Below are 24,477 nucleotides of genomic sequence, written 5' to 3'. Positions count from 1 at the left end.
TGTGCTGAAGAGATAGTGTAGGGAGAGAGCTGCTGCCTGTTAGTGATTTCAGGGACAGTTGAAAGTTTGCTGGCTAGTAATCGTTTTGATACTGCTCTGTTATTGGAGGGACAGAAGTCTGCAGGGGTTTGAGGGACATTTAAGCTTAGGTAGCTTTGCTGGCTAGTAATCTACCTTCTACTGCAGTGCTCTGTATGTAGCTGCAGTGGGCAGCTGTCCTGCTTCTGATCTCATCTGCTGACTGCTGCAATAACAGGCAGATTTTTCAGATACATTTTTGCCCTTGATCCCCCTCTGGCATGCCACTGTCCAGGTCGTTGCACCCTTTAAACAACTTTAAAATCATTTTTCTGGCCAGAAATGTCTTTTCTAGATGTTAAAGTTCGCCTTCCCATTGAAGTCTATGGGGTTCGCGAACCGTTCGCGAACCGCTCGCATTTTTGCGCAAGTTCGCGAATATGTTCGCGAACTTTTTTTCCGACGTTCGCTACATCCCTACGTATCACCTACGGCTCCTGTTCTTATCAGAGTTGGATTTACAGAGTCTGGTGAAATATTAAACAGAATATTGCAGGCAGTAGATAAAGGACCAATGTACAACTCACTTGCGCCAAATTGGGAGGCACTGACTTGCCCTACAGAGCTAATTCTCTCTTAATTTCCACCCTACCTGACTGAATAAATGATTGGATAGACCTTTTTTCTGTGCATATTTGTATTTTCTAAATATAAGTAGGAGCTGCTACAGTGTCATCTATAATCCCTTAATGAACTTTTAAATCTGTTTATAACCGTAACAGGTGATGTTTTATGTGACCCTAAAGGGTCTCTTCCACGCATATACAAATATATAGAGAGGAATGTTCTGGGCACACAGTTAACTATACCCTCATACTATATTGTCTAAGGGAAACAATATGGCACCTTCTTCCCATATGTATAAATACAAATACAGTATATAGAGAGGAATGTTCTGGGCACACAATAAGCTATACCCTCATACTATACTGTCTAAGGGAAACAATATGGCACCTCCTTCCCATATGTATAAATACAAATATACAGAGAAGGAATGTTCTAGGCATACAATAAGCTATACCCTCATACTGTACTGTCTTAAGGGAAACAATATGGCACCTCCTTCCCATATGTATAAATACAAATATACAGAGAAGGAATGTTCTGGGCACACAATAAGCTATACCCTCATACTGTACTGTCTAAGGGAAACAATATGGCACATCCTTCCCATATGTAAAAATACAAATATACAGAGAAGGAATGTTCTGGGCACACAATAAACTATACCCTCATACTGTACGGTCTAAGGGAAACAATATGGCACATCCTTCCCATATGTAAAAATACAAATATACAGAGAAGGAATGTTCTGGGCACACAATAAACTATACCCTCATACTGTACTGTCTAAGGGAAACAATATGACACCTTCTCCCATATGTATAAATACAAATATGCAGAGAAGGAATGTTCTGGGCACACAATAAGCTATACCCTCATATTGTACTGTTTGTTCACCTTTTATTCTACTTTAAGAATGATATAGTGAGTGATATTCTGAGACAATTTGCAATTGGTTTTCATTTTTTATTATTTGCTCCTTGTTCAGCTGCTTACAATTTCAGCAAATTTCTGTAGCAACCCAGTAATGATTTGAATGTGAGACTGGATTATGAATAGGACCTGAATATAATGATAAGTAACGAAAAAATTTGCAATAACAATAAAATTGTAGCCTCACAGAGTAATAGTTTATGGGCTACTGTGTTCAGCAACCCCCACTGGAAAGCTGCAAAGAGTTAGAAGAAGTAGGTAAATAATGCAAAAACTATAAATAATAAAAAAAAATATATAGACCAATTGAAATCTTGCTAAGAATTGGCCATTCTATAACATACTAAACGTTATCTTGAAGGCGAACCGTCCCTTTAAAGTAAATATAACTCAATATACTGACTAAATAAATGATATTTATTCATGGGGAGCGTTTATAAACAGGCCCTACTGTACAATAAACAAGCAAAGTTCTGAGAATTCATGATACATATACCCTGTACCACAGAGCTTTCAGTTTGTGACATAAAGAATTCAGCTCCTTATCTAAAGCCTTGGGGTTCACTCTTTTTCAGTTAAAGGATATCATTGTGATGTAGGGCAGCAGGTTGGGTCACATTCCTGACACACCTCCTATTGGAGGAACATAATATACCTCAGTCCCAGGTTTCTATTTGTGCAGCCAATGAGGAAGTTCTGCAAATGAAAAATAACTTTCTCCTCAATCTCGTTCCCAAAGCACAAAATCCGCCTAGTTCTCTCTGGCTAATGGTGACCAGGACTTTTTACAGAAGAACTTTCCCTATATCATGGAATCCTTTCTAAGGGAACAGTTAAATTGTCTGAATTTCCTTTGGGACAAAATCTGGCCTCCTTCAAGCAACGTCAGGAACGGTAGCAATGGGAGGGGATCTGTTTCTACGCCCCCGATCAGCTTCATCTCCATAGCAGACATAGTTACAGCCCTGTACAGTTTTGATGCCCGAAGTAAAGATGAGCTGACAATTGAGCAGGGTGAAGAGTTGTATACGTTGAGGGATGAAGGTGACTACCTCTTGGTCAGGAAACTAACGGGCAGTATGGAAAGTGGGCTAGTTCCAAAATCCTACGTGGCTCAGTCCAGTCTCCCAGGTGGTCACTACTCCATTCAAGAACGGTGAGTATAAAGTATATGAATTGCAGCACAGAAGATGTGTTTGAGGCATGTGAAAGATTGGGTGGATTTATTTGCAGATTTGATTTTCTGCATAAAGGCAAAGGGGTGCAAACATATGTCAACTATGATTCATGCCATGCTTCCTTTTAAATAATACACCACCACTCAGTAGTAGTTAAAGTCTTTTAAGCATTGTTATTTCATCTGCCTACTGCTAATTCCTTCTACTGCCAAGTATTCCCTCCCTCTGAAACTAAGATTCCGTCTCTCTTCCTGCTGCTAATTCTTCCTTCTCCTTCCTCCTTCTTCATTATCATTCCACCCCTTCTACAATCAGGTATCCTGCCCTCCTTCTTCATTCTAATTCAACTCCATCTACAATCAAGTATACTGCCCTCCTTCTTCATTATAATTTCACTCCATCTACAATCAAGTATGCTGCCCTCCTTCTTCTTTATAATTCCACTCCATCTACAATCAAGTATCCTGCCCTCCTTCGTCTATATAATTCCACTCCATCTACAATCAAGAATGCTGCCCTTCTTCTTCATTATAATTCCACTCCATCTACAATCAAGTATCCTGCCCTCCTTCTTCATTCTAATTCCACTCCATCTACAATCAAGTATACTGCCCTCCTTCTTCTTTATAATTCCACTCCATCTACAATCAAGTATCCTGCCCTCCTTCGTCTATATAATTCCACTCCATCTACAATCAAGAATGCTGCCCTTCTTCTTCATTATAATTCCACTCCATCTACAATCAAGTATCCTGCCCTCCTTCTTCATTATAATTCCACTCCATCTACAATCAAGGAGCCTGCCCTCCTTCTTCATTCTTATTCCACTCCATCTACAATCAAGTATCCTGCCCTTCTTCATTATAATTCCACTCCATCTACAATCAAGTATGCTGCCCTCCTTCGTCTATATAATTCCACTCCTTCTACATTCAAGTATGCTGCCCTCCTTCTTCATTCTAATTCCACTCCATCTACAATCAAGTATCCTGCCCTCCTTCTTCATTCTAATTCCACTCCATCTACAATCAAGTATGCTGCCCTCCATCGTCTATATAATTCCACTCCATCTACAATCAAGTATCCTGCCCTCCTTCTTCATTATAATTCCACTCCATCTACAATCAAGAATGCTGCCCTCCTTCGTCTATATAATTCCACTCCTTCTACATTCAAGTATGCTGCCCTCCTTCTTCATTCTAATTCCACTCCATCTACAATCAAGTATCCTGCCCTCCTTCTTCATTCTAATTCCACTCCATCTACAATCAAGTATGCTGCCCTCCTTCTTCTTTATAATTCCACTCCATCTACAATCAAGTATCCTGCCCTCCTTCTTCATTATAATTCCACTCCATCTACAATCAAGAATGCTGCCCTCCTTCGTCTATATAATTCCACTCCTTCTACATTCAAGTATGCTGCCCTCCTTCTTCATTCTAATTCCACTCCATCTACAATCAAGTATCCTGCCCTCCTTCTTCATTCTAATTCCACTCCATCTACAATCAAGTATCCTGCCCTCCTTCTTCATTCTAATTCCACTCCATCTACAATCAAGTATCCTGCCCTCCTTCTTCATTCTAATTCCACTCCATCTACAATCAAGTATCCTGCCCTCCTTCTTCATTCTAATTCCACTCCATCTACAATCAAGTATCCTGCCCTTCTTCATTATAATTCCACTCCATCTACAATCAAGTATGCTGCCCTCCTTCGTCTATATAATTCCACTCCATCTACAATCAAGTATCCTGCCCGGCTTCTTCATTATAATTCCACTCCATCTACAATCAAGTATCCTGCCCTCCTTCTTCATTCTAATTCCACTCCATCTACAATCAAGTATCCTGCCCTCCTTCTTCATTATAATTCCACTCAATCTATAATCATGTATGCTGCCCTCCTTCTTCTTTATAATTCCACTCCATCTACAATCAAGTATCATGCCCTCCTTCTTCATTATAATTCCACTCCATCTACAATCAAGTATCATGCCCTCCTTCTTCATTATAATTCCTCTCCATCTACAATCAAGTATCCTGCCCTCTTTTTTCATTATAGTTCCACTCCTTCTACAATCAAGTATCCTGCCCTCCTTTTTCATTATAATTCCACTCCATCTACAATCAAGTAACCTGCCCTCCTTCTTCTTTATAATTCCACTCCATCTACAATCAAGTATCCTGCCCTCCTTCTTTATTATAATTCCACTCCATCTACAATCAAGTATCCTGCCCTCCTTCTTCTTTATAATTCCACTCCATCTACAATCAAGTATCCTGCCCTCCTTCTTCTTTATAATTCCACTCCATCTACGACCAAGTATCCTGCCCTCCTTCTTCTTTCTAATTGAGAGTCTTGAACTGAAATATAGTCAGACAGCCGCTGCCCTACAGTCAAGTATCCTGCTCCCTTCCTACTGCTAATACCTGTCCTTGTGTAGCTATGTTTCTTTCTTTCCTTTATGTTGTTAATTCCTCTAGCTCTGTAGCCGAACATACTGCTCTAAAGCTGGCCATAGACGCAAAGATCCGATCGTACGAATCGTGGATTCGTACGATTTTCGGACCGTGTGTGGAGAGTCCCGACATTTTTCGTCCGTCGGAGATTGGTCGTTTGGTCGATCGGACAGGTTAGAAAATTTCTGTCGCCTGCCGATAATATCTCTGCGTGTATCGCCGATCGTACGATTTTCAGAGGGAGACTGTCACTAGTGTTGTCAGACATAAGTATCGTACGATTGCTGTCAGGGGCAGAACATTGGGTGATCTGTTCTTATTTGATCGGAATGGTAAAGACTTTGATCTGAATGGTTAGTGGAGGGTCGGGAGATGGGAAAGTCCGATCGTACGTTGATTCGTACGATCGGATCTTTGCGTCTATGGCCAGCTTTATTCCTTTTGGAGAATCATGGGTCTTGTAGCAGTGAGTCAGTATGTTGAAAATCCATGCCTTCAGTACCATCATGTGACATTTTCTCTCTCATTGTTGTTAATACAGTTGGTACTTTGAAGTGGCAAATCGCAATGATGCTGAAAGGCTGCTCCTGAGTCCTCCAAATGCCCATGGCTCATTCCTTGTGCGCCCCAGTGACAGCACCCCTGGGCATTACTCACTATCTGGTGCGTTGTTTCACTCTATGGGGGAACCCCCACTTTCACTGTGTACCCATTCTTTCTTTTAAACCCCCAAAAAATACAACAATGCTAATGAGTACAGAGGGCCTAGTGGGGGTCATGTCTGATGTGCAGCTTTAATTAGGGCATATACATATGAATAATGTATCACTTCTACGTGCAGTTAGGGTGTGGGGAGCTCACATTTCAGCCTTATTCTTTAAAAGGGGATGTGGGTGGAGGTGAATGTAATGCAAATATCCATTCTCCTGGTGCCCTGAGATGTAAAATGATGAATCTAAATGCCTCAGGCTCACTGGGGATTCGTTCAACTCTATCCACCATTTAGAGGGGAAGTAAAATAACTATATAAAAATGTCTGGGGTTTTTCTATAATTTGTATAGCCTTGCCCTATTTAAGCTGTGCTTTATATACATAATATCTAATTTTCATCAGTCCCAGTCCCAGTCCAGTTTATAATCTACAGTTAATATCACACATTAGGGAAAATTTTATCAGGAGCCATATAGCCATACTGTATGGTTTAAAATGGGGGAGAAAACCAGGCAGGACTAGACTGAGATTCAAAATAGGCCCTGGCATTTCAAGAACCCAGAGGTCGGAACAGCCCACTAAATAGAGACTATCTATGGCATCTTACAGCAGCTCCTCTAGCATTTGCCAGAATCCACAGGTTGCCAGTCCGGGCCTGAAACCAGAGTACCAGGAGGAAACCTACACAGACAAGTAGAGACAATACACACTCCTTGCAGATCAGTTAGTATTAGTATTACAAAGAAGCAATGACTACCTTCTGCTCCATGTTGCTACATATAGTACTACATATAATACATTAAAGACATTGTTATTTTGAGATATTCTTCAGCTAATCCTTCTTTCTATCTGTTTACTTCCTTTCTAGGTGCTCCTTTCTAAACCGAACTGTCAGTGACATAAACCAGAAAGCATTTTCTGTGGCTAGATCTCTGATTATTATTCTGCACTATTTGTCTAATGATATATCTTAAAGGGGTTTGTTCACCTTTAAATTAACTTTTAGTATGGTGTAGAGATTGATATTTTGAGACAATTTCCAATTGGTTTTCTTTTTTTTATTATTTATGGTTTTTGAGTTATTTAGCTTTGTAGTCAACAGTTCTCCAGTTTGTAGTGTCAGAAATCTGGCTACTAGGGTCCAAATTACCCTAGCAATATGAATAGGAGAGGGGCCTGAATGAGTAATAAAAAGCAATAACAATACATTTGTAGCCTTACAGAGCATTTGTTTTTTTTAGATGGGGTCGGTGACCCCTATTTGAAAGCTGGAAAGTACAGAAGTTGAGGGAAAATAACTCAAAAACTACAAAAAAGAAAAAATGAAGGCCAACTGAAAGGTTGCTTGAAATTAGCCATTCTATAACATAATAAAAGTTAACTTAGAGGTGAACCACCCCATTAACTCATAGATGCCAACTCTGCTTGTTTATCTGCAGTAAGGCTGATAAAGGCAAAACTCCAGTTGGTTGCTATGTGGTCCTACCTAAGTAAAACTAATGTGAATTCCTCTCCCCCTCAGACTGAGCTAATCCGATATAGTGGATTTTTTTATGTTGTGTTTCCCATGCACAGTGCGCAATGAGAACAAAGTCAGCCACTTCCGCATCAGTGTCAGTGCCAAGGGCGAGTTTTATATTCAGAATGAAAGATTCTTTGCCACCATTGAAGAACTCATCGGCTTTTATAAAGTAAACTGGAAACTCATCAAAAGTCCGTTGTTCCAGGTTTGTGTCTGGGTGAGTATGAAGTCATTAAAACAGTAATACTCCAGAAACTAATGTGCATTATTATATTACGTTGTGTAGTTCTTCAAGAAATATGTTTTTCATTTACATCAATGTCTTTTACAAGGGAGTTCCGGGTACTCGTGTCTCATTGCATTCTGGTTAAATACTCATCATGACAATCCTGATATGTTAAGTTATTTACAAATATGCTTAGCACCAGCACAACTGTCAGTCTATAGTAGTATGCATCTAATTTAGTCATCTAAATAGTAGTGCATAGGAGTAAAGGTGGCCATACACGAACGTTGAAAGCTGCAGATGGGCAAAGATCAGAAATGTAGTTGGTATCTGTATTATCTATGAATCCAGGGGAACAAAACATCGCAAAGTGTTATAGAACATCTAGAGACAAAATTACAGGTGGATCCCAGAATAGGATAAATATGACATATGGGACCGACATATGGGACCTGTTACCCAAAATGCTCAGAACCTGGGGTTTTCTGCATAACAGAGCAATCTGCAATTTGGATCTTCATACCTTAAAGGAGAAGTAAAGTTTATTTAGACTTGGGGGTGCCAAAAGCTAGACACCCCTAAGTGATTGCATTTACTTATCTGACACCCCAGGCTGGTGCATCTGTCAGCAGAAAACTGCACAGTCTCGGGGGTTCTGCCAGCAAACACCACGGAGCGATCCTCTTCTTACTTTCAGCTCGTGGTTGTGCATGCTCAGAGAGAAAATCTGAACTTAAAAAAAAAGCTAGCTATTTCGGGGAAATTTGAAAAGTGAACGATCGTTCCTGATGCTCGTCCATGCTTTTGAGGAGGACTTTTGGCACCCCCAAGTGTAAATGACTTTCCTTCTGCACTAATTCTACAAGAAAATCATGTAAATATTAAATAAACCCAATAACCCAATAACATTAAATAAACCCAATAGACTGAGCGTGAAATAACAGAAAAGCATGCAACTGCAACCTGTTGAAATTATACCACCAACAGAGGAAAGATTTGTGGCAGTACTAAACTTCAGGAGAGACCTCTGGAAACTCTGAAGACATCATAACGAAACATAATGAAGCTTAAGAAAACCATTAATGGTCTAAAGGATTCCAACCTTTAGAACCCTTGAGCAACATTCAGAAGTAAAAGAAGCTGGGGAGCAACACTAGCATGAAAAATGTTCCTGGGGTGCCAAATAAGGGCTGTGATTGGCCATTTAGTATCCCCTGTGTGGATTGTCAGCCTACACTGAGGCTCTGTTTGGCAGTACACCTGGTTTTTATACACTATGATTTGCTGTGAACATATATCAGAGACATTGTGTACATACTGTTCCAGTACTTTGGAGGAGAAGACAAAATAAAGGAAAACCAACCAATGGCTATAAATGTATGTAGGATCCAAAGTAAACTTGCAAGAATATGTTTGATGAGATGGTGTGCATGAATCTATCTATCTATTTATCATCTATCTATCTATCTATTCATAACATTATGTTCTTGTAGGTTGTTCATCAAAAAGACCAGTGGGAAAGGCCACGCAGTGAGTTCAAGCTGATTAAGCAACTAGGAGCAGGAAATTTTGGTGAAGTTTGGGAAGGATTCTGGAATGACAAAGATAAAGTTGCTATAAAGACCTTCAAACAAGGCTAGTGCTTGGAACTAATACATATTTTGCCTTTCTACATCTTAATATTTGTAATTCTGGATTACCAAGTGCAAAGAGTAGTATTTATCTACTAATTTTAAAGGAGAATTGGCATTAAACAAATGTGTGATGTCCCGTGACCGCCTTTTAAAATTGGGAACAGCTTCACAATAATAAAAAAAAAATGTGGGGGGTGCAATAATACTGATGTATTTTAGTACAATAAATATCTTTAGGGGTGATTATATTTATGTGATTTTCAATCTTGCAGACAACATTAATGAGAGTGATTTTAAGAAGGAGGTCGATGCTCTCAAGAACTTGTGTCACAGGAACCTGATCCAACTCTATGCAGTTTGCTCAGTAGGAGGACCGATCTATATAGTCACTGAGCTCATGTCTAAAGGAAGCCTCCAACAGTTCTTGAGAGGTCAGTACAAACCCAACTTTTCCTCTACGACAATCCAAGGTTCCATCACACTTATCCTCTGTAGTGTAGCAGGGATGCTTGCAACCCTATATCCCTTTTTCATTTAATAACATGACGTGTTACAACATGGCTGTTTTTTTACATGAGTTGTGTCATGTATTGCCTATTTGTTTTGCTATAGACCCCATACAATTAGAAGCTGAAATATTTCTTCCATCTTCTAAATGATTTATATACAGCCATTGACACAAACTACAGTAGATGCAGCTGTTCTGTTGTTGCAATAAATAAGGACACAATTGTAGGTGGAATCACTCACAGGGTATTATGGGGTTAGATAAAGTAGGTGTTTCTCTGCCTCTGTATTTATATAGACAGTGGGGCAGTTATCCATAGCAACCAATCAGATGAATGCTTTCAGTGTTCTTCCTGCAGCTGACTGAAAAAAGCTAATCACTGATTGGTTGCTATGGACTACTGCCCATGTGCAAATTTGCCCAGTGAATATCTTGACTGGGAGGGAGTACATAGATAAGGACCATCAAAGAAAGAAAGGTCATAGGTGAGAAAAGTCAGTAATCATCCAGACAATGGGGCTCATTTACAAACACTGAATGAATTTGCCCCTGGGAAGTAACCTATGGCAACCAATCAGATTGCTGCATTCATTGTTCTACTTGCAGCTGGCCTTAAAAAGTGAATCACTGATTGGTTGCTATAGGTAACTGCCCAGTTGCAAATTTGCCCAGTGTTTATAAATGAGCCCCATCGAGAGGTGATTGGGATAGATGAATGCAGGGCCTCTCCTGCCATGAGGTAACTTTTTAACCAAACTTTTTCTGCCTGTGCAGGTGATGAAGGACCTCATTTAACAGACCCTAAGTTCATGCACATCATCTCTCAGGTGGCAGACGGGATGGCATATCTTGAGAACAAGCATCTAGTACATCGAGACTTGGCTGCTCGCAATGTGCTTGTGGGAGAGGAACTGGTGTGCAAGATTGCCGATTTTGGATTAGCCAGGCTACTCAAGGTTAGTCATCATAGCCTCTGCCAAGCATAGTAAAGGCTACTGTCCACATCTAAAGAACCTAAAGACAAATTATACACTAAGATTTTTCTGCTCTGTTGTGCTTAGTACAGGGCAATACTTAATTATTCTATTTTTTCTATTCTATGCTGATAATAATGTATAGTAGAAGACAAAACCAAGCCCCTAGTGATATCAGAGCATGCTTCTGAGCCAAATGTGTGTAACACTAACTTGGGCTAGGCAGACCAAAGTAGTTAATGACCAGCTAGTGATAAGAGCATGGGTTACATGTGACTCAAACACTTCAGGCTAGGGCCTTCTCTAAGTGGAAGATTTCAGGAATGGTGTAGTGTAACTACAACGCTCAGGCTACTGTGCAATAAAAATAGGAATACTGGACAGGAGGTTCTTATGGTGAAACAAACGAGTAACAAGTTTATTTGTTCTAGACAAATGACCCACAGGTTTACTTACAGTCATGAGGTATATGCAAGTAGTATTAGCAGTGCTGAAACAGGCAAAGGATGATACAGCTGAGGAATGTGACTCCAAAAAGGCATTGTAGTCAAGCGGTAAAAGGAATCCCAGGCAGATTAACCTTTTAGTGGTCCGGATTCCACCCAGTGGAGTGGTTTGGGAGAAGACGTCTAAGCCTGATGCCCTATCCACTGTGGTCCCTTCACTAAAGGCAATCTAGGAGCCTTGGGAAGCTACTCCCTGCTACAGATCCTTGATGGAGCACAAAGCTGTTCTTGCTATCTGTACTCTCTATCTTACGCTCCTAGAGAGTCTATAACAGATATAACCTGTCTCTAGCTAACCTCGTTCATGGGGTCCCTGCTCCCCGACTCAATCACTAGAGGTACTGGTCCCTCTAGGGCAATGGCTTTACTGGGCCTTGGTGTACCCAGGCTCAATGGGAACATCCAGCTGGAAAGGACACCAGAAGCCAAAGTGGAAGATCCACCCCTTACCATACACTTTATTAAAGTGTGGTAAAAAGTGGTTATTACACCTCTTGGCCAATAAACTGGATACATGGTCTTTTGCCCAGCAACTAGGGAAAGGAGGAAGGGTAGGGATATAAAGCCATGGGGGCAATTTAACCCTATGGGTCCCTACATGTGTCTTCTGTAATTCGCAATTACAGAAAGTGATCAGCAGAGATGAGGCTATAGTCGGACTCACTATGAACAAAAGTGGTCAAAACCGAAGCCAGCTCACAACTGAAGTATCACACAAATTCATGTTTACCACTTTTCCAGTAACCTACCTAATTAATTTACTGTGTTTCTGTCAACTCTTTAGGATGATTTTTACTTAGTGCAAAGCAACAAGAACATCCCAGTTAAATGGACAGCCCCGGAGGCAATGACACATCAAAAATACTCTACAAAGTCTGATGTCTGGTCGTATGGCATTGTTGTATATGAAGTCTTCATGTTGGGACAGCAGCCCTATCAAGGTAAGGACAGCAAGAGTATTCACTCAGGAAATGTTATCCTACAATCTCCTGGGGTGTTGGTTCTATGGTAGATCTTTTTTATTTCTAAAATTCTGTCTTTTGTTCCATCTGGCTTTGCATATAGAATATAAATATAAAACACAGGAAAATATTGCGACAGGATTGTTCACATAGCACGGTAAGAAAAGATTACTGGTGTCTGCCTAGCATTGAAGCAATGGCACATGGGGCCAGGAAAAATTCATTCCAATCCTCTCCAATGCAAATATATTTTACATAGGCACCCATGGGTGATTTCACAAGGGTGACAAAAGCAGGAGAGAAATAAAGTTGCCTAGGGCTGCTGTGGTTTCTCGGGGCCTGCCTTGGGCACTGCTTGATCTTCCAGTTGTTTTCTTTTACTTTGGATGTTCAGCTCTGGTGCATTTAGATCTGGGTGCAAAAATGCAATATCCTTGAAAAGGTCCTTTTGTGTTTTATACATGTAGGAGTGGCCCCCCTTAGCTCATAACAAGGTTACTGATATATAGAAACATAAGGGTAACAGTCACTCTGCTATAGTTCCAGGGGTACCCAGGGCACAAATAAGCACTCACCCCAAATCTCCCCCTAACTGGTCTTAAGGCTGGGCCCCCTTAGCTCATAACAAGGTTACAGATATATAGAAATTGGGGTAACAGTCACTCTGCTATAGTTCCAGGGGTACCCAGGGCATAAATAAGCACTCACCCCAAATCTCCCCCTAACTGGCCTTAAGGCTGGGCCCCCTTGGCTCATAACAAGGTTACAGATATATAGAAATTGGGGTAACAGTCACCCTACTATAGTTCCAGGGGTACCCAGGGCACAAATAAGCACTCGCCCCAAATCTCCACCTAACTGACCTTCAGGCAGGGCCCCCTTAGCTCATAACAAGGTTACAGATATATACCCAGGGCACAAATAAGCAAAATGTTACCCTAATTGGCCTTTAGGTTGGGTCTCATTGGCTCATGAAACAAGGTTACACTTCGATAAAATTGAATTTGGAAGATGTCTGCTGTGGAGTCCAGTGATATTAACAAACCTCTATAAATAAATAAAACTCAAATTTTCCTACTGCTGATTTTGGTGCTTATTTCCACAGGAATGCTTAACCGCGAAGTGTTCATTAAAGTCACTTCGGGATACAGACTTCCAAAGCCGGATCGATGTAGTACTGATATTTATACCTTGATGCTGGAATGTTGGCAGGAAAAACCTAACCAAAGACCAAGCTTCTATGAAATTGTGGAGAAACTGACTGCCATCCAGCGTAACATCCGATGATAATCATGGGGTATCCAAGTGGGTGGCAGTTTCTGGGCTATATATACTGTATATATATATATATATATAGTGAATAAAGTACCCCCTTTTGTAAAATATAAGGATATTATAAGTTACCGAGGAGTTTCATGACCATATAAAAACACGAGGCCGAAGGCCGAGTGTTTTTATACAGGTCAGGAAACTCCGAGGTAACTTCTAATATCCTCATATTTTACAACTGGGGGTACTTTATTTATTATAATACACAAGTTTCGGTGAGTCATGTGACAGAAATGACATCAGAACTCACCGTTTATAACTGATGACATCAGAACTCACCGTTTATAAGGATATAATTTACAGGATATTCATGGCTTTTGTGTATTATATAGATATATATATATATATATATATATATATATAGATAGATAGATATATATAGATATAGATAGATATAGATATAGATAGATATAGATATAGATATATATATATAGATATAGATATAGATATATATATATATAGATATATATATATATAGATATATATATAGATATAGATAGATATATAGATATATATAGATAGATATATAGATATATATATATAGATATATATATAGATATATATATATAGATATATATATATAGATATATATATATATAGATATATATATAGATAGATATATATATATATATATATATATATATATATATATATATATATATATATATAAAGCAGTATTTGCACTTCATCCAGGAAGAAAGGCTCTGAATCTAGAATATGTGGAATGAGGAGCCTTGAAGGTAAGGGAAGAAATTAAAGCTCTCTTGTTGGACACAGTAACAAAGAACAAATATACAAAGTGATGCTGAATGTTATCACTGTCACTTTATAAACCAGGGTGGTTTGAATATGCTCCAAGCAAAATGGCACTGTCAAGACAGAAGTAACTGGGGTTTGTTGAGTTCCGTTAGTCTTGGGATGGATTGATCTTACTGTAAGCTTGAGCTTCTTGTCCGGTACAATCCATTTATCCATTTGTAGCTTGTGGATGAATGTTAAATTGCAGTAGAACCTCCGTCAAGCAGATTTGCCATTTTGCTCTGCAACTTCTTTACCTTTGTAGTGTAAAGGTGGTCATACACTATAAGATCTGCTCCTTTGGAGATCTCCCCCCAATATGCCCACCAAATGCAGGACGATATTGCATTTGATTGGATAACAACAATGGGAATAGGCGCCAAATGGACAAGAGCTGCATCAACTAGTCAATGTGGTCCACAATCGGAGGGGAAAATCAAACCTGCCCGATTGATATCTTCCGATATTCCGACAGAATCAGTCTTAAGGACTCAAATCGCATGCTTAAATCTTGCCGTGTGTGACCACCTTACTATCTGTTTGGCACAAGGGAGCCCTGCACTTAAAGTAAATGTGGCCATACACGACAAGATCCACTCACGTGGCGAGGTTGCCAAACGAGCGGATTACAGCGAAGAGAATGGGCGCTGGCGGGTCACAGGACTTCATCAACTAGCCGATGCAGTCCTCAATCACAGTTAAAATCAAACCTGCCCAATCAAGAGGAGACCAGACGGAAGCCCCCATGCACTCTTTAATAAGATGCCAAATTAGTAATTGCTCCCAATACCTTCTAGACCCTAGAACTCCCTACTTTGGACATCCAAATAAAACAATCTAGGAGGTATTCCATGGGCTGCCCATTTACAACAACTTAATTTGGAAGAAGCACACCTATATACCGGCAAATGCCTTTTAATCCAATTATTTCAGCAGAACATGTGGCACAAGCTTTCGGGAACTCAGGTGCAGGCAGCACTACACAGGTCTGGACTGAGAATTAAAATAGGCCCTGGCATTTCAGGTACACAGAGGCCCAATCAGCCCACATAGAGGCCCAAACAGCCCCCACCAGCCCACTAAATACTAACTTTCTATGGGACCTTATAGCAGCCCCTCTGGCATTTGCCAGAACCCACAGATTGCCAGGCACTAGATATAGAGCAAGTGTACTCCATTCTATGGGTGCAAAGAGACACGACCATAGGGCGATATGGTATTTGATATTGCACAAAGGTTGCAGAGCATATGGAAAACAGGCATATTTACAAATACAAAATTGCACATATTTAAAGGTGTGGTTCACGGCTAATTCTGAACAACTTTTCAACTGATCTTAATTCTTTTTTTTATAGTTTTTTTAATTATTTGCCTCTTTCTTCTGACTCTTTTCAGCTTTCAAATGGGGGTCACTGATCCTATGTAAAAAAACCAATGCCCTGTAAGGCTACAAATTTATTGGTACAGGTATGGGATCCGTTATCTGGAAACCTGTTATCCAGAAAGTTCCGAATTACAGCAAAGTCCTCTCTATAGACTCCATTTTATCCATATAATCCAAATTTTTAGAACATATTTCCTTTCTCTCTGTAATAATAAAACAGTAGCTTGTACTTGATCCTAGCTAAGATATAATTAATCCTTATTGGAGACAGAACTAGCCTGTTGGGTTTATTTAATGTTTACATGTTTTCTAGTAGACTTAAGGTATGAAGACTCAAATTAGAGAAAGATCCGTTATCCATAACACCGCAGGTCCTGAGCATTCTGGATAACAGGTCCTATACCTGTATTGCAACTTTTTATTGCTCATCTTTCTATACAGGCCTCTCCTATTCATATTCCAGTCTCTTATTCAAATCAACGCATGGTTATTAGGGTAATTTGGACCATAGCAAGCAGAATATTGACATTGGAAACTGGAGAGCTGCTGAATTAAAAGCTAAATAATAAAAAATGAAAATAAGTGCAAATTATCTCAGAATATCACTCCCTATGTCATACTAAATTTAAAGGTGAACAACCCATTTAAACCTTTAAAACCCTATTTCACAAAGGTATTTCCATCTGTACATACTGTATGCCTCATACTAAAATGACAGTTGCTCTGAATAAGGTGCCAGCTGGAGAGTACAGAGAGACCAATTCATTATTGGTGTAACCCGCAAATTAAAACATAGAGACTGGTTAGCAGCCGACAGTGGAAGGTTTGACACTCATAAACAACATTGGCCCTTATTTTTCACTCTACCCCAAACTTTGAAACTGAGGCTGCTAGTATTTTTAACCATTTGTTGACTGAAATATCCTCCTATTTTCCAACCAATGTTTCTGTGAGACTGAAAACAAATCTATTTATCAATTAAAATATATAATTTGTAAAGTGTTTCTTTATGGACTTGCCAGTTGGCTTAGGCTAAAATCCATTAGGAGAACGGCTCTTTTTTCTATAGGTGTCACATGGGAACAGATTGTGTAACCTGTAAGGGATATAAATATTACATGGAACAATATTGTGATTCTACACGCTGTCCAATAGGCAAGGGGAAGCTAATAACCTCAGGCCAAATCTCACCTTATCAAAAAGATTATGTGAACTGACTATGACACAAATAAAAACCACCTTAACCCATAAATAACAAATGGGAACAAGCTGAGAGGCAGAAAAGCAGAACAAACACACAATAAATGTATATTGGGGAATTCATCCTAATTCAATGGAGCATTGTCCAACATGTCCAGCCTGGCTTCTCTCTTGGCAGGCGGCTGTGGATCGTGCAACTGCCTCACACTGTTATTGTATCACAATGCGCTGCCTTATAATAAATGTCTGTGTGCTCAGCCCGTTACATTACAGAACATTAAAGGGCTTGTTCACCTTCCAAACACTTTTTCCAGTTGAGTTGTTTTCAGATTGTCCACCAGAAACAAAGACTTTTTTTCAGTTTTTCCATCTTTTCATAAAACTATGCTGAATTGGGAGGTGCACATGTTCCTGGGGCACAGAAAGCAGCAGAACGAGAGTGCAGGGGAGGAACAGGAGCTCTGTGAGGTCTTCATGAAAACCCTTAACTACACTGCCAGCAGGTTCAGCCACTTCAAGAACAGAGAAATCATTGCTAGTGGACAATAAAGTGAATCCTTTGAAAATACTCCATCACTCAGGAAGAAGCACGTCAGTGGTGCGGAAGTTAAATAGAGACATGCACAGTGGAAAAATGTTATTTTGGCAATGGCTGCTGGAGAACTCTATTGATTTCAAAATGCGGCTTTAAAGGGCATGTAAAGTCTAAAATAAAATAAGTATCTGTATTTTGTATACTGAATATAAACATGAACTTACTGCACCACAAGCCTAATCAAACAAATAATTTATGCTTTCTAAGTTGGCTACAGGGGGTCACCATCTTGTAACTTTGTTAAACATCTTTGCAAACTAAGACATGTGCACATGCTCAGTGTGGTCTGGGCTGCTTAGGGATCGTCATAAACAAAGCTGCTTGTGTTCTGCATGGCTGGGAAGTAAGGCGGGGGCTCCCCCTGCTGTTCATAAGTATGATTGTTTCCCTGCTCAGCAGTTAGGTTTCTTATAAAAAAAAGGTACACATTTTTTAATAAAACTACAATTGGAGATAGGTTTCTTTTTCATTAAAGAAAGTAAAAATGGGATTTTATTTTTTGCCTTTACATGTCCTTTAATAAGGAAATTTGAAGGATGTCGGCAGTGACTCGCAATTTGATGAGGTTGACAAGCGGAATCTGTTTTAATGTCTGCGAGTATGATCAACTACCACAGCTAATGCTGGTCAAAGTGTGGGTACCAACCATTTTTAAGCTCCCTTATTCTTGAAACAACTTTCACTTATGTTTGATGTATGTTTGATGTAATCACATTCACCTTTTGTGGTTTTTGAACTGAGCTAGTTTTCACTGTGGGTTCTAATGGAGCAACAGTGAGGGGGTGTATTTAGTGAGAAGGCTATACTATATATTTTTTCTTGTTTTTTCTTTGAGGAGTGTTCAGCAACTTTCTTTGGAATTGTGTCTTTGGAGGTGAAAGTGAACCTTATTTGTTGCCGGACCGGGAATAACTTTATTTGGGAGTTAATTTTGACTTTTTACTACTGACTAAAAATCATTGGTGGGGTCCAGAGCTCCTCCAGTCTGCAACCCAACCCCTACTGAGCTGTCCCCGCCCCAACACATTTGGCTGGAGAGGAGCTGTGATGTCACGCTAGGGCAAGTCAGCAGATTTGGAGTTTTATGTTTTATTGACAGAACAAGAGAATATTGTAAAAATTCAGCAGTGCAACCTGTAGATAAAGATGTAGTCTCATCAGTAGCCACAAGAGGAAAGGCATTCTACACACAGGAACCAATCCAGTCTATATAAAGGAATTATAGTTATAAAGCCACTACACGGAACAGGCCAGGCAAGGTGGGCACAGTAATATGTGGCAGTCTCCCAGGCTGGGCACAATCACTGACATTCATAGGGGAAATTTACTTACCTTCGAAGTTGCGCCAGCAATTCGCCGCACGTTGCCAGGCGTAGATTCGCCAGCGCTGCGTAAATTCGCGAAGATCCGAAGTTGCGCACAAGTTACGGATCATTTGCGAAGTTGCGCTAGCGATGTTACGATCAGCGGTTCGAAGTAGCGATCACAAATTTGCAGGCTGTGATGGGAGCTTCTGTAAACTGCTTTGTATTGTATGTGAGCTTTCCTACATTCTCCTGGGAGCTTGATTTAAAACAATAACACAGAAAGATCCACTAGCAAATTGCAACCCCACAGGGGCAATAGTTATTGTTATTATGTTGAATAACTGCAGAACTGCAGAAATACGTTTATTGTAAAATAGATAGGGATGCACCGAATCCAGGATTTGGTTCAGGATTTGGCCAGGATTCGGCCTTTTTCAGCAGGATTCGGCTGAATCCTTGTGTCTGGCCGAACCGAATCCAAATCCCAATTTGCGTATGTAAATTAGGGGCAGGTAAGGAAATCGCATAACTTTTCGTCACAAAAGAATAATTTTTTCCACTTTTTCCTTTCCTGCCCTTAATTTCCATATGCAAATTAGGATTCGGATTCGGTTCGGTATTCGGCTGAATCTTTCACAAAGGATTCAGGGATTCGGCCGAATCCCAAATAGTGGATTCGGTGCATCCCTAAAAATAGAAAGAAACATTGTCTTTTGTTTGATATACATATACAGGCATGGGACCTGTTAGCCAAAATGCTTGGGTCCTGGGATTTTCCACATGACAGATCTTTCCTTAGGATCTTCATAAATTTGTTTGGATCTTCATACCTTCAGTCCTTCAGTCCTTTTATTATCCAGAATGCTCGGGACCTGGGGGTTTTCTGGATTTTCATAGGATCTTCATACCTTCCGTTTCATAGGCTCTTCATACCCTAAGTCAGGAATCCCCAACCTTTAGAACCTGTGAGCAACGTTCAGAAGTAAAAGGAGTTGGGGAGCAACACTGGCATGAAAATGTTCCTGGGGTGCCAAATAAGGGCTGTGATTGGCCATTTAGTAGCCCCATATGGACTGTCAACCTACATTGAGGCTCTGTTTGGCAGTGCACCTGGTTTTTATACAACCAAAACTTGCCTCCAAGCCTGGAATTCAAAAATAAGCTCCTGCTTTGAGACCACTGGGAGCAACATCCAAGGTGTTGGAGAGCAACATGTTGCTCACGAGCTACTGGTTGGGGATCACTGCCCTAAGTCTACAAGAAAATCATGTAAACATTAAATAAACCCAATAGGCTGGTGTTTCTTCCAATAAGGATTAATTATATCTTAGTTTGGACAAGGTACTGTTTTATTATTACAGAGAAAAGAAAATAATTTCTAAAAATTTAGATTATTTGGAGTCTGTGGGTGACGGCCTTTCCATAATTCGGAGCGTTGTGGATAATGAGTTTCCAGATAACGGATCCCATACCTATACACACACACAATATAAATATTCCTTTTGCTTTACCCATTGCAAAGAATCGCACTGAGCAAAAGGTTTGTATCTTAAACAATTATCAAGGTCCGAATTTATCTAATTATTTTCTCAAAACGACTCCACTTGGGATAGGCAGACAAAGCAGTCAGTCCATTCAGTTGTACAAACAATCACCCGTGAGCCAAATGAATATGGATTTGGCCATGCAATTTGGTCATTCATTTGGTCCAACTGCAGGAACCAACAGAACAACAGGTAGTAAAGAGCATCTGTGGTTCCTCTTAACTTCTTTTTCCACCAGGAATGACCCTAAATCATCCAAACTGCTTGATCAAAGCTGTGTTCACCTATAATCCAACATAGTTCATAAAGTACTGTATGTACAGGAAGTGCATAACATATCCTTTCCACCTTCCCAAACTGCCAGTCCCTGTTGAATATGGTCAGTGAAAACAAAACTGGCAGTCTGCTCATCTTACACGGGATGATACTGGCCTCTAGTGGGGAAAAGCATGACGCGCATTCAACTGGCGTTGAGTACAGTCTTCTACCACTTTCTATATATAGTAACCTGCAGTAATAATGATAAAACATTCCTAGTTCTACAATAAGAAAGACAGGAGTATTCTTCATCAGTTTCCCATTTATTCAACAGAACCAAAAGCAGCCTAACTGCAAGAAAAGATACAAAAGGGCCAGGGGTCATACCCTGCTGCAAGTCATTGAGCACTATGGGGTGTACTTACTGGCTGCCAGCACTCCCCCAAACTGCATACCTGAATAACACACAGGTAAGCCCCCACTTCCCCTAATGAATACAGTGCTACATAGACTAGCATTGACTTATGGTCCATTCAAAAGTGCAAAGACCTGTGCTCACAGGAGCTTGTTCTGAGTCAAAGTACCTGCCTGATTGTGCCAGTTTATTGTACTTTGCACCTTGACCCATCACTGGTAAGTGACTTCTTATGGCTTTGCTAATCTGGCAGCCAAGTATTTAGGAAACTTGCTAAATACTTTATAAATTCAGAGGTTACATTTCCCGACATGCAACAAGAATGAGGCTTTTGTTTATCATAACTTAAAACTGGCCTCTTTATTAAGAGATTGCACTAGAGACATGGATTGTAGAACAGAGGCTGCTGGCAGTGCTATAGGTTGAGAAGGAAACTGGCTAAGGACTAGTATTTGAGGCAGAAAGCAAGAACTATCATTCCTCGTCATATTGTCTGGTCCCAAAGTGCATTTTATAGTCATGTTTACCCCAGACTGTAGGGGGGGGTTGGCATAAACAGTTCAGAAGCAGTGATTGTACCTCCTTCAGGGGTTGTACTTGAAACACATTTATATACAGGGAACGACAGTTCCTGCCCCATTTACAGCAGTTCCTGTGGCTCTATTAAGGGTAGGCAGAAAAGACATGTGCCTGGAGTTCCTATAGATGTTATAGATGTTGTATTGTCCTATGGAAGAAATAAGAAAAGGCTGATGAAAATTGTCTTTGGCTGGGGCCCACTAGGACCTTGGCCCATTGGGAGATCTATTGGTAATCTCGGCTTCGGTCCACAGGGAGATTCATTGGTTATTTCATTGGTAACAATTATATTGTTACTGTGCTAATGTGGGCATGTATAATATTTCTTGCAGCAAATCTATTTTTCCAAGAGGAAAAGGAGGAGGTTGGCCTACAGGTTATGCTACAGATACTGCTACAGTAAACTGCTTAAAACTGTTCTTCATTTAGCACCTGTCACATTTGGCATATTTGGCCAGTGGGTGCTACGCTGGCAACTGTACCCAAATTTGACAGTGGACGATAGTGTAGAAAGATTGCAAAGGGTTGCTCACTTATACCAGTGGGATCCCTGAACACCCAAAGGAAAGTAATATATTTTCCAGCAACCAAGAGGACATACTTGGCACACCTGGAAGGACTTTATGTGGAAGGATAAAATGCACCTGTATAAAACTAGTACATTGCTATCTGTCTGTCCTACAGAAATGAGAAGCAGATGGAGATACTCTCAGACTCTGATTGGCTGTACATCAGTCTGGCCCTGTGAATGTGGGGTAATATGAAAAAAAAAAGTTCACTGCTGATCTAGTTACCCATAGTAACCAATCAGCCAGAAGCATTTACCAGTCACCTGTTTGAAACATCTGATTGGTTGCTTTGAGTAACTAGATCTGGGTTAATGTTGTGACTTTTATTACATTTTAAAAAACTCGCAGGAATAAAGAAGTCTTCTTCAGTAAAAGAAGACATCAAATATCAAATGTACCACAATAATATTATTATTAATAATAGGGAGCCTCCCCACAAACAGTGACCTTCATCCAGCACAGCTGTACCCTGCAGCAACGATATAGTAAAATACACATACTGTACCTAGGTAATGATACTTACCTGCCAGAGAATCATGCCCTTTTTTATACTTTGCAAACATCAAACACAAAGGCAGAGGGCACAGAAACTCCTTTGTACTGCTGTCAATTTTCCAGCTCATTTAGAAGTCATTGAAAAAAACACTGTCACCAAAATAAAGGTCCTAATTTTGCTTAAGAACAGTCTGTGTCGTGTGTCATGCTGAGTCATTTATTCAACATTTTCAGCACAGCATCCCTGTCTTGCTTTATGGCATAGAGATATGGGGCTTTAGATACAGATTATGGAGCCTATATCAGCACCACTGTGATGAGACATGGCAAGAAAGCAAAAACCAGACGGATAGTCACCCTTCCTAATCCATCCACTATACTCACTTCTCATTCTTGCAGCATAAAAGCACAAATAATAATGATAATAGTGATCTTTTTATCAATAAAAGATGAAGGATCCCAGCAGAAGAGAGGCGACTGGACTTCTGAAAGTGGAAAGGAGGCAACAGCTCCACAATTGGGCGACAGAAGTCCAGCTCTCTAGGAGCAGAAGAGGAAGAGAGAAGCTGACAAGGACAACGCTCAGAGAGAATCAAAGTTAAAAAGATTCCAGTTTGTGCAGGAGACGAGGAAAGTGAACATCTTCCAAGATAAATATCACCGGAGGAAGAGAGAGAGAAGATGTGGAAGCAGCAAAAGGCAAGGAGAATCAGCCTGAACATCCAGTAAATAGCCCTGCCTAGATTCGTCTGCCCCTGGTCATTTTCTCCCCTGATATTACACAACGTGGATTTAATATTCTCTGATAACATACAAATTACACAACACTGGATGGGGAAAATTTTGAGCTCAAAGGTTTTTTTTGTTGTCCTAATAGATGAGAGGATGGAGCTTGATTTGATGCAATATGGTCTTTCCATGTCCGGTAACACACAAAAACACACAAGCCAACAAATAGACAAACTTGCTTCTTATATGTATAAGCCAATGGGGCTCATTCGTTAACACAGGGTCAACTTCCACTGGGGCAGTAACCCTTGGCAACCAAATGTTTTCTTGCTTGTAATAACTGGCCGATGGGAAATTAATTCTTGATTGCTTGTTAAGGTTGTTACTGCCCATGTGCAAATGTTCCCAGTATTGATAAATAAGTCCCATTACTGTTTCTTAACCTTGACTCCCAGGTACTGCTTTTCCCCATAAAAATGATCACCGCACCAGAGACTAGTGAAACAGAACTTTCATTTGAAGCAGAGAAGGTGGTTCTTCACAGTGAGGACAGTGAGGTTGGGGGACTGCACTGCCGGGTGATGTTGTGATGGCTGATTCTGTCTGTAAAAAGGGCTCAGATGATTTCTTCGACAAGCATAATATTAAAGCTATTGTGATACTAGTATAGGTAATGGTGTATATAGTTTATGTGAGTGTATGGAGGGGTCGGTGTGAGTGTGTGTATGTATGTGAGCTGGGTTTTTATTTGGAGGGGTTGAACTTGATGGACATTTTCAACCCAATTTAACTATGTCATTTAAAAACCACAAATAATAAAAAATGAAGACCAAATTACAATATGATTTATTAATCAAATTTCACTTTCTCCTGAAGAACAAGAGCCGAAGAAGCAGCGTGTGGAACCTGAAAAATCTGATCCACAGAAGTTGAGCAGCAGGAGTGGATGTTTCGTGAAGGTAAGTGATGAACTTCTTGGGGTTCCTATTACATTTTTGGCTTTAATTTGCAAAGAC

The 24,477-nt window shown here is 40.1% G+C and overlaps 1 protein-coding gene across 1 annotated transcript; it reads left to right on the top strand.

Moving 5' to 3' along the window:
* The first annotated feature begins 1,989 nt into the window (after positions 1-1,989).
* srms.S (src-related kinase lacking C-terminal regulatory tyrosine and N-terminal myristylation sites S homeolog) lies at positions 1,990-13,648 on the top strand. The gene is made up of 8 exons (XM_018238264.2): positions 1,990-2,731; positions 5,757-5,878; positions 7,503-7,666; positions 9,169-9,310; positions 9,582-9,740; positions 10,592-10,773; positions 12,082-12,238; positions 13,365-13,648. The coding sequence occupies exons 1-8, from the start codon at positions 2,385-2,387 to the stop codon at positions 13,544-13,546; spliced, it is 1,455 nt and encodes a 484-aa protein (XP_018093753.1). The 5' UTR covers positions 1,990-2,384; the 3' UTR covers positions 13,547-13,648.
* Positions 13,649-24,477: the final 10,829 nt, after the last annotated feature.

Source organism: Xenopus laevis, chromosome 9_10S (assembly GCF_017654675.1).
Source record: "Xenopus laevis strain J_2021 chromosome 9_10S, Xenopus_laevis_v10.1, whole genome shotgun sequence".
NCBI classification, from domain to species: Eukaryota; Metazoa; Chordata; class Amphibia; order Anura; family Pipidae; genus Xenopus; species Xenopus laevis.
Note: the sequence above shows the minus strand (reverse complement) of the source record. Positions and strands in the feature narration are given on the sequence as shown.